General features: G+C 36.8%; 1 protein-coding gene across 1 annotated transcript in view; it reads right to left on the reverse strand.

Moving 5' to 3' along the window:
- PTBP3 (polypyrimidine tract binding protein 3) overlaps positions 1-12053 on the reverse strand; it is a 118347-nt gene that overhangs the window by 94876 nt on the left and 11418 nt on the right. Inside the window, exon 2 of the mRNA XM_044660463.1 lies at positions 9062-9095. Coding sequence (XP_044516398.1) covers positions 9062-9095 — 34 coding nt within the window. The remainder of the gene's footprint in view (positions 1-9061; positions 9096-12053) is intronic.

Raw genomic sequence — 12053 nt, forward strand, 5'->3', positions numbered from 1 at the left:
GGGGGGGGGCGGGACACAGACAATCACATGGAAAAGAGATTAGGCTTGTTCTGCTTAGCCCCAGAAGGTAACTGGAACCAACAAGTCAAAGTTCCAGAGGTAGATTTAGACCTGATGTAAGGGGAAATGAACACTTTAACAAAGAGTCTAGAACTGTGATTTTAAGGCAACAGAGAACTTTACATTCTACAAACTCCTTTGGTCAACTCAATTTGTTTCTAACATAATTCTTAAGACTTGCTAGTTAGGAACTACTAAGAGGTTCCCTGCCTTACCCAGGGTCACAAAACCAGCTCTGACCTCCACAGAGGCTGAACCTGTACTCAAGTTTTCTTTCCTTCAGTCTGGCCTGGCTTTCTGGCTACTATGCCAAGCTGCTTGTCTCCTTGCCACTAGAACCATGAAAAAATAGAATGGGGTTGCCTCAGGAGACTAAGGGGATCTCTATCTTCTTAGCTAATAATACCACCATGGGGAAGCTGATCTTCTGGAATATCTGAAGCATTCTGAGGTATTTGTCTAAAACGTCTTTGTCTTACATTTTTCCTTCAAAAGTATGACAGAAAAAAGTAATTATAATTACTACAACCTCCCTCATTAAGAGCTAGATATGGGTCCCTCACGGCAGTTAGAACCCAGCTGCTAATGAAGTACCCCCAGCAACAATTTTGCAGAGGACTTTGGGATAATTAATTAGGTTCTAATCCCAGCAGCAGCAGCACTTTATAGCTAAAGTAGGCAACTTTACAGCTCTTCCTCCCCATTGTTTTGAGTGGGACACAGATTGAGTCAACTGACAAATATTTCCTCCAACTAAAAAGCCACTTGTCTTCAAACTTCCCTATTACTCTAGAAAATACATCAACTACAGAGTCAACAAGGATTCATTACCTAGGAGTCCACTCTTCCCATCTCCACATATCTATTAAGTTGCTGAATCTTGTCATTTCTACCTTCATATTTATGACTTATTTCCTTCTTTTCCTCTATTCACACTGCCACCCCGATTCATGATCCCAGACCTGTACTACAATAACCTAATTGGTCTCTCTATCTAAAATTTCATCTCTAAGTCAATCCCTTACACAACTTGCAAAATGATTTTCTGAACATGTTGCTTCCATATTCTATATACTCTATATCAAACATATAGTGTTGGGCTGGGAGTCAGAGAATCCACATCCAAATTCTGGCTTAGTCCTGCCACTCAGGACCTGTTTGGCCTTGAGTAAGTCATTTAACCTCTGAGTCTTCATTTCCTTAGCTATAAAATGTAAAAAGTTAAAAAATAAAAAAAAAATTTTAAATCACATTAAATGCCTGCCTCTTATGCAACCCTTGCCTCCAAACTCACATCTCTAACTATCTATTAAACACCTCAAACTGAATGTTTGAGTTTATGATATTCAAAACCTTCTCAGTTCCCTTGCTTGCATCTCCCATCTGACTGGAGGGCTGGAAGACAGAGCAATAAAAACTCCCAAAACTTTCCTTTACAAAAGGGTCAGATTTTGCAGATAACTCTCCACTTTTCATCAGTGCCTCTGCTTGGTTTCTACTCCAAAGAACATCATATCCCTTCTTGGATCTCTCCTCCTCCCATCTTGCTTCCTCCCTTTCTGCTTCCATCTGTGTGTTGAATTTCTGCTAGCCAGTAAGCTCCTTGAAGATAGGAACTGCCTTTTTTCTTATTTGTATTCCTAATGCCTGTGAAATAGTAGGAGCTTAATAAATGTTTACTTAATTGAACTCAAAATATTCAAAAATGAACTCATTTTCCCAACGGAACCCTTCCCCCTTTGAAACTTCCCTATTATTTTCTTTTTTCTTTTTTTTTTTTAAACCCTTGTACTTTCGGTGTATTGTCTCATAGGTGGAAGAGTGGTAAGGGTGGGCAATGGGGGTCAAGTGACTTGCCCAGGGTCACACAGCTGGGAAGTGTCTGAGGCTGGGTTTGAACCTAGGACCTCCCGTCTCTAGGCCTGACTCTCACTCCACTGAGCTACCCAGCTGCCCCCTTCCCTATTATTTTCAAGGGCATCACCATCCTCCCCCAGCCTACCAGCCTTAAATCAAATCCGCTGTTACAACTCTGGTACTAAAGTCTCTAGTAACTTCCCTCTTTTTGCAAAAAAAATCTACTCAAATAATTTTCTTACCTCATATTTTATTCAATTAAATTTAGGAATTTACTCTTTTTTTTTTTTATCCTGGGACTCCATTCTAGGAGCATAGGGCCACAACCAGTAGGCAACGGACTTGAACCTAGGACCTTTCGTCTCTAGGCCTGGCTCTCAATCCACTAAGCTAGCCCAGCTGCCCCTACTTTAGGTTGCAGTTTCTTTAGCAGATGTAGTTTTTACAGGGTGGGGTTGCTAGCCCCACGCCCAACCCTCCTCCTTTTTTCATCCGGGCTAGGGACCGTCCTTGGCCCAGGAGTGGTAAGGGTGGGCAGTAGGGGTCAAGTGACTTGCCCAAGGTCACACAGCTGGAAGTGTCCGAGGCCGGACTTGAACCTATAATTTACTCTAATTTACTCTAATTTTATAACAGCAAAAAAATCTAAAAACATAAAATAAAAATACTTAAATATTTTGTTGGCAAATTTCTTAATAATGTTTACATTCATAATACAAAATAGCCATTATAATATTAATGTGATAAATAGGCTTGCTCTTCTGGGAAAAATTCTCAAAACAAGCTGCCACTGATAAATACTGCATACCTCCTTCTCTGACACCACCATTTAGGTGCAGGAGCTCATTACCTCACACCTGGACTGCTGGAATAGCCTGGAAGCTGGTCTTCGGGCCTGAAGTCTAGCTCCATTCCAGTCCATCTTCTACTCAGTTGTGAAATTATCCTCTATTCAAGTAGTCAAATTAAATTAAATCTTAGATCTGTACACGTCATTCCATCCTATTTAACTGAAATGCCTCCTTCTCACCTAGGAGCAAATATAAAATTCTATTTGGCATTCAAGAGCCTTCAAAACCTGTCCCCTTCCTATCTTTCCCTTGATGTTCCTCACAGAAGACAAACCATCCACCAAACAGTTGACATTTTCATTGGCTGTCTCCCATCCCAGGAATGCTATTCCTCCTCACCTATACCTCCTGGTTTCCTTCAAGTCCCAGCTAAAATCCCATCTACTACAAGAAGTCTTTCCTGATCCCCCTTAATTGCTAGTGCCTTCATTCTATTGATTATCTCCTATTTATCTCACATATATCTTATTTGAACACAACTGTTTTCATGTCATCTCACCCATTAGTTTAGGAGCTCTTGGAGAACAGGAAAGGTTTTCTCCCTTTCTCAATATCCCCAGGGCTTAGCGCAGTACCTGGCAAATTAAAACAAGCATTTTTTTTAAACCCTTACCTTCTGTCTTAGAACCAAAACTGTCTATTGGCTCCAAGGCAGAAGAGTGATAAGGGCTAGGCATTGGGGGTTAAGTGACTTGCCCAGGGTCACACAGCTGGGAAGTGTCTGAGACCACATTTGAACCTATGATCCTGTCTCTAGGCCTGGCTCTCAATCCTCTGAGCCACCCAGGTGCCCCCAAAATGAGCATTTTATTAATGCTAATTTACTGACTGAATGTCAAAGAGACCTTGGTTTAATCTTTTGTGATTCAGCATCATGTTAAGGTTTTCAGAGGTAACGAAACATACATATTTAATCACACTATTCACATTAAAAAAACAAACAAAAAAAAAAAAAAAACTATTGAAGGCAGTCAGATAGCATAGTGACAGTCCTGGTTTCAAATCTCATCTCAGACTTCCTAGCTATGTGATCCTGGGCAAGTCATTTAACCCCATTTGCCTAGCCCCTGCCCTCCTGTCTTAAGAGTTGTTACTAAGAAAGGGTTTAAAATAAACAACTATTGATATTTTCATAGGAAGAAAATATTTTAAATTATTATTAAAATGAAAATTTATTTTAAAAGTCTCAATCTTTATCTTATCTTTTAATTCTTATTTCTGTATATTCTCTATAATATTGGTTGTTCAGTCATTTTTTAGTTGATTGATTCTTCCTAACTCCATTAGGGGTTTTCTTGGAAAATATACCAGAATGGTTTGTCATTTCCTTCTCCAGATCATTTTACAGATAAGGAAACAGGCAAAGAGGGTGAAGTGACTTTCCCAGTGTCACACACTAGTAAGTGTCTAAGGACAGATTTAAACTCATAAAGATGTGTCTTCCAGATTCCAGACCAGCACTCTATCCATTGTCACTTGGCTGCCCACTCTATAATGTACATAATGTCATTTCAATAGACTATATGTAATTTGAAAAAAAAAATTAAAATAATAAAAATATATCATATATATACATATATATATATATCAGAGGAACATTGTCAAAAAGTGTTTATTGATAGGGCACATAGCTGAGGCCACTGTATAGCCTATCAAGATAAGAGTTAATTCTCTATATATTCTCATACTTCAGTTCAAAAATATACGTACCATAAAATATGATGTTTATATCATGCACTGATCCAAGGTGGTACTAGAGCCAGTTACGGCTTTCTAGAGACCACTATTAAAATTTCAGTATGAGCATTTAAACTTAGAAATAGGCAATCACTACGAAATGGAGTTTGATTTGTTAGTTTCATTAATCCTGAACTTAAGTATTAATAATTCAGATTAAGCTTAGAATTGTCTTGCATACATTAATTTTTGTCCATAGAGATTACTTGTTAAAATTCTTCCTGCACATCCCTATTTTGGTCCCTGTTTTCTGTGATATTTCTGTCTCCCAATAATACCTAGTTATCACCTGCCTCAATATCTTTTAGTACTATCAATTGATATTCTGCAGAGATGCCTAAGTAACTTCCCTAAAGGTTGGACTATTTCATCCCAGTTTCATATTACCTACAGAATGAAATATAAACTTTTGGCATTTAAAACTGCTCATGACTTGGATTCTTCCTATCTTTCCATTGTAACTACCCTCCACATAACTCTATTCTATGGCCTAATTGCTATAGGCCTCACACCTCTCTGCCTTTGCACTGATTGTTTCCTTATAAGGGGAGAATCATCTAATCCTCATCTCTGCCTAGTGGAATGCCTTGCTTTCTTAACTTTTTTTGTAACTTTTAACTCCACTTGCAGAATTCCTTTCCTGGTGCCTCCAACTACTGTTTTTCCCTCTAAGGTTACTTTTTAGAAGATTTATCTGAGTATATCTCATATGTCCCCATTTTTATGAATGTTGTCCTCCCCTTAAAATGTAAATTCCTTGATGGCAGAGAGTATAAGTGATTATTTTATTTCTTGATGCACTTAACTCAGAGCCTGATACACAGTAAGTGCTTAATAAATGCTTGGTTAATATACTATGATCCTATGCCAAATTAACTTTACTGACAATGTTCCCTATGCCAGAAATACCCTCCCTCCTTTCTTTTTGCCTGAAGTTCTACATGTCTTAAGTCAAAATCACCTTCTCCACAGTCTCCCCCATTACCTTCTCCTACCTGACCCCCAAATGACTGGTTCCATCAAAATTTTTTGTCACTCTTATTTTTTGTTGCTTTTAGAATATGGTGTGTCAGGGCTATTAGTGTTGTGTCTTATTCCTTTAATTCCTAGAAATCAGCAGAAAGGCTAACTGGATTTGAATACTGACCCTATTTACAAGTGTGACTTTGAATAAGTTATTTCTCCTTTCCTTATCTCTAAAATAAGGGAGAAGATGGACTAAATGGTCTCTAAGGTCCTTTTACCTCTAAATCTATGATCCTAAGACTGTGTCCACCAAGATTTTGTCTGAGGCCTTGTTCTCTACACTCTCTTTCAGTGTAGTGATGGATGCATTATATACAGAGCTATATACTTCTCCCAAGCATTAATACTTTAATTTGATCATAGCTATTTGTCTATTTTTTTACCTTGTGTAGCAGGTTGTAAATGGCTTGAGGGTAAAGTCCCTTTATGATTCTAAAATTCTGTATTTCCCAGGATGAGAATCTACTCATCTTTGTGTCATACATGTAGCTAACATTACTTAAGTGTTTGTTTAATTGATCTCTTCCAGTTAAGGGCACTGCTATCCTTCCAATCCCCTGGGTTTACCACTTCATTTAACACTATCCTCTTTCCCATACCCTCACACATCTAATTAATTGCCAAGTATTGTCAATTCTACCTCTACGAAGTATCTTGATCTTGATCCCCTTCTTTCTACTCACAGAGAGCCTCATTACCTCTCACTTGGACTACTGCAATGGCCTAATTGTTTGTTCTCTGCATCCAGTCTCTACCCACTTGCAACAGCTGCCAAAGTGGGGGAAAAAAAATGCTGAGGTATGACCAAATTACTCCTCATGCTCAAGAAGATTCAGTGGCTTGAGGATTAAATGCAAAACTTCTCTGGCTCCAGACTACCTTTTCAAGCTAATTACATATTATTCTTTTTTTATGCCCTCTACATTGCTGCCAAAATGGCCTATTTAATCTCTTCTGAAGTATCCCCCTCCTATAGGAAACTCAAAGCTGCTAGCTTTTTTCTGCATACAGGTTTTTCCTTTCCCCCTCCAAATTATAAGTTGCAAAAGGACAACTTTCATTTTTGTCTTCATAACATCAATAACTTTGCTTACTGTACGCTTGTTAAATGAAAGAATAACCTCATGCTATTCTATGTAGCCCAAGTCTCTCTCCTGAGCTCCATTCCTACATTACCAAATGACATCTGGGCATCTCCACTGGGATATGTTTAAGATATGTCAAACAATATGCCTGAAACAGAACTACTCATCCCCCTCTAAATCTACCTTTTCTCCAAATCCCCCAATTTCTGTTAAGGGTACCAAGAGACAAGACTTCCAATAGTCCAGACACACAAAGAGATAAATATCCCTGACTCACTCTCCTTCCCACCCCATACTCAATCAATAGATAAGCCTAGTCTGTGATAATTTCACAACTTTTCTTCCCTCAGTTCCCTTCTCTAATAATAACATAGCCCTACTAAATCAAGCTTTTATATCACCTCTCAATAAATACTACAAAAGCCTCCAGATTTGTCTTCTTACTTCCATTTTTTTCCTTGCCCATTGTAGCCAAAATAATCCTCCTAAAAAGCCCAAGTAGGAGCAGGTTACTCTCTGAACTAAAAAAATATTCAGGTTATCCATTGTCTGTAAGATAGCATATACAAAACCTGGTATATATAGCCTTTCAAAATCTAGCTCCAGGTTGCATTTCCAGATTTATTTCACATTACTCCCCCCCTCTCTTTTAAGACAAAGTGGACTACTTAGTTACTCCTAACTCAACATTCCATCTCTCATTTCATGTACTCCCCTATTTATTTCCACCTCTTGGAATTCTTAGCTTGATTCAGCTTGCTGAATTTAGCACTCCACTCAAAGCCTTGCCACATCTTCTAATTAATTGTTAGCACTCACTCTTTCCTCAAAATATTTTGTTTACCTGTGGTATCTATTAGAAAGCAAGCTCAGGGAAGCCAGGGAATGCTTAGATTTTTAGCTTTGTGTCCCTACTGACTTGCATATTGTTGTATTTCTCCTTTCTGTGTTTTTAAGTGCCTGTTACATAATTAAAATTCTAAGCACCAAAAAATATGGTTCTCATGCCTAAAAATCTATACCTCTTATTGCCTAATTTCTAAGCCATTTATTTATGTGTAATTTTCTTGCAATAGACGTGATAAATATCAGAAGTCTTAAGGATATTTATCTGTAAAAGATTAACAATTAATGCCGAAGTAGTTTTTTTTACTATAATTATACAATTTCTAAAGATGTAATTCTAGACTTAGAGAAGTTTTCAAATAAAAGTAAAGCAACATTGGGCATAAATTTTATCCCCCCTATTCTGTCTAAATCAACGAAATATTCTAAATACTGATCAGGGGGGAAAATAAAACCCTGCAGTTTATGTCCACTGAATACTTACCATTTTCAAACTTAAATGTCTATATAAATGTTTACACCAAAAAAGTACAACCATAAAGAACAATACTACCCTAATATTCATCAATCTACAACATATTTTTTAAAGTAGTACATCAAAAATTAATTTGGGGGGCAGTTAAGTGACTCAGTGGATTGAGAGTAAGGCCTACAGATAAGAGGTTCTGGGTTCAAATTCTAGTCTCAGACATCAAATCACTTAACACCCCTCCCCCCCACTGCCTAGCCCTTACTGCTCTTCTGCCTTGGAACCAAGACAATGTGGTTCTAAAATGGAAAATAAGGGTTTAAAAACATTTTTTTCCTACTTTTCCATTTTGGTAAACAGATTTTCTTCAAGATTCAAAATAATCTATTGGAATATCAATGAAACTCCAGAACTTTTAACATAGTAGAAAGCTTACTAGACTTGATCTCTGTTCAAATCCTTGCTTTTAACATTCTCTGACTGTAGGGCCATAATCAGTCACCCTGATTACATTTACATTCTACTTCATGGGAGTTGGGAGGAAAAGGACTTGTAAACCTTAAAGCATTATATAAATGAGATTTATTATTCTAAATTAACCTAAAGACTATGTTTTTAAAACTTGACATTAATAAGCATAATTTTAGACAATTATGTGAAATAAAGAAAACAGCTAGCTTTTATAAATCTTACCTCTTTTACATAACTGTTTAAAAGCTAAACAGAAAACAACTTATAACTCTAAGGTTTTTGAAAACCATGAATTATTAATGGACAAATTCCCTTTATTTCTTACCACTAATTTTATCCACCAAAGAGAAGATAGAGGAAAATCCTTTTCTTTGCTATATTTCTTAGTAGTTTCATTTGGCTCATGACTTTGTTATCTTTTGTTTTCACTTATGTCTGCATATATTAAAAATAAGACTAAGTCTCCCCCATAATGAATATGTATAATCAAAAATTGGCTGTAAATACATGCCACAATAAATTAATAGCTAAATCAAAGACAAAAAAGAACACTGCTAGTATAGAAATAGCACACAGATGATATATGAGTGATACAGTTTTGCTGAATGGAAAAATGCCACAAATTAAGTGCATATGAAAGATGAGAAAAAGATTCCTACCTTTAAACCGACTGCTATAAGATCTGTAACAACACTGTATGGAAAAAAAATGAAGAGAAAATGGAAAACAAAGTTAGAGAGCCAGTATTACAAAGGCAGAGGTAAATAAGGTTAAAGGAAGAAAGAAAAACATTGTTATAATAATGTAAATAAAAGTGAAAATGTGATGAGTAGTGGAATGTTTTTGCAAAGGAAATTCGACTGACAGACTAGTAAAACACAGTAAGAACAAAGCAAAGCTCTAAAGAGATAGATAAGAAACATGTAAATCAAATTCCTTGCAATTAATCATTTCTACAAAAAATTTGCCTTTATTCTGCAACTTGGCCTTCAAAATAAATTGCCCAAATTCTTCATCTTTCAAGTCAAATTGACATAAATAGTTTTTTAAAGTTCAAAAATAACTCAAAAGATTTAGAATTCCCTTAAGTCTTACTAGAATAGTAACAAGATACTGTCATTATTTAAACCAATAAAAAACATCAAATTTCACAAATGATTCCAAACATTATTTTCAAAAGCATGCAATCTAATAAAGTCCTAAACTCAAAATAGCTCCAAGAAGGAAAGAGGAAAAAAGCAATTCTGAATTTCAGTTAATTCAGCTGGGATCTGGGCAATATGCAATGACTTTTTAAAAACAGATAATTCAAAACTTGAATTTATGGTTCATCATTTTAAATCAAATAGTCAGAAGAGCTTTTTTCAGGTTGTGGGAAAACCTAAGAGTTTAATTAAACCCCCAGGACAAAATTATGAAAGGTCTAGAACCACACCTTTTAAAGGTGGGGCAGAACCTTTATAATTAATGTTCTGTGAAATACCAACAAAATTAATCTATTGAACCATAAGCAGACTACCATCAATTAAAACATCTCCAGATACTCTTAAGAGAAAAATGTAATTGTGCAAACTGAAAATTCCACATATTGAGCATCACCTGGAATCCCAAAGTCCTATAACATAAAAAGGTTTGTGTTTAAAAACAAAAACATACCTGATTTTGAATCTTAAAATTAATTCATCTGACCAAAAAAATTATTTTTACTAAATAACCTATCCTTTGGTTTACTATACACTAAGATGACAAGTTTTTGTATAATTACTTTTTGTCTAATATGAATTAAATAAAGTACATGTGTTTACTTTAATTTCAGAATGAACACATTTTTCAGTATCTATGTACCTACCAACTGCCCGATTCTTAAAGGAAGTCTTAAAAAAACTCATTCCAAGCTTTAAAAAAGTACTAGTATTTAAATGTCACCTCCTACTGGACCAACCCCAATACTACAATTAAGAAGTCAGTTTTCATTAAAGATCACTCAAGTTATCTGAATTAGAAGTTAACAATTCACATTCATAATTAAAAGATTCCAATATACCACCTGCTTTTACCTACGCACTTTCTAACACATGGCCAGGACAAGACATTAGTTCATCTTTTTTTTTTTTTTAAACCAGAGAGAGCCAGTCCTCCTGTCTCAGCCCTGACAAGTTATAAAAACTAGTTAACTTGCATCAACCACCTATTCATCTAATTGAACAGAATCCACATTACTTTTTTCTAGTAAAAAAACAACTTTCAAGTCGAAGCACTTCATGAAAAGCAAACAGAAGAGTCTACAAAATGCTAAACCACTTCAGTATGATTTGAAGACATTTGCTAAACTTAAAAGTTATTAATTTAAAAGTCATGAAACTAGTCGTAGCATTGTAAAAAAAAATTTTTAAGTCTTCAAATTGTTGTTTGTGTGATATCCTGTAGCCATATTCACTCTGCATTCAACTGAGCTAATCAGAAATAATAAAAGAAGGCTTAGCATAGTAAACCTACAGTAAACATCAAATGAGTATACATTATAGAAAAATCAACTTTTTTTTACGTGGTATTATAACTACCATTACAACCATATATAGTAAATACTAGAGACACAAGATTTAATTAGCAGTTTTTTACTGTTTTATCTCTTTGAAGTAAAACCACCAAAGATTTCTTTATTAATCTAAGACTTTCCAAAAATTTTGCATCAGAAATCGACCACCTGTGGGAACACTGAACAAAACTAAACACCAGAGTGAAATGATTTTATAAGTTCCTGTAAGAGTAGCAGCAGTTATTATCACTGCAGTTCTCATTACATAAAAAATTATAACGCGTTGCAGCCTACTCACCCTTTCACCAATGGCCTAAGATCTCAATCCAGGAATAAAATCTTCACTTCCCTCTTAACTTCCCCATTTCCCCAAGAATGTTCTCCATAAATATTCCAAGTCCATGACTTAAGCACATTTCAAGGCCAAAGTCGTTTCTGACTTAAGCACTTTTCAAGGCCAAAGGCGTTTCTCTTTTGTTTCCCAGTTAAAAAGAGTGTCTTTCTACCGATTCTAAACCTACTCCCAATATTTAAGTGCATAGGCCCTCTCCCCACCAAAAAAAGATCTACACTACACAAATTCCTCTTTTCTCTTTCGGCATAATTTCCTTTAGTTTGCGGGACCCCGGGGTGCCAAACCTGCAGAGCTTCCTTCACCTACCCAGTAAAGAGCAACTCCCTGAGAAAAGTGAAAGTCGCATCCACCCCCAAGACACCACCCGAAGCAGCAGCAGCAGGAGCAGCCACGGCTTAGCGGCTCCTCCTCCTCCCCGGCTCTCCAAACACCGTACACATACACACCATTTTCTAAGCGGAAGTGATCTGGGGGTAGTGGGGAAGGAACACCAACTCCAACTCCGGATCTCTGGCTTTCCAGATGTCTCAACACAGCAAGACGTGACTCGGGTTAGTCGGCCGAGGGGGAAAGGGAAGAGGGGGAGGGGGAGAGAACAGGAGGTGGAGGACTCGCCTTCAAGCACTCCACTTACTCTATTCACAGAAGTTCCGTGCCCAACCTGGAGCGGGCGAGGAGGGGAGGGGACTGGAGGGGGCGTGGAATGGGAGGGTAGCGAAGAGGGAGTGGGAGGACGAGAGCTGGGGGATGTGGGGGGGGA

The sequence above is a fragment of the Gracilinanus agilis genome, chromosome 1 (genome assembly GCF_016433145.1).
Source record: "Gracilinanus agilis isolate LMUSP501 chromosome 1, AgileGrace, whole genome shotgun sequence".
In the NCBI taxonomy this organism is placed as follows: Eukaryota; Metazoa; Chordata; class Mammalia; order Didelphimorphia; family Didelphidae; genus Gracilinanus; species Gracilinanus agilis.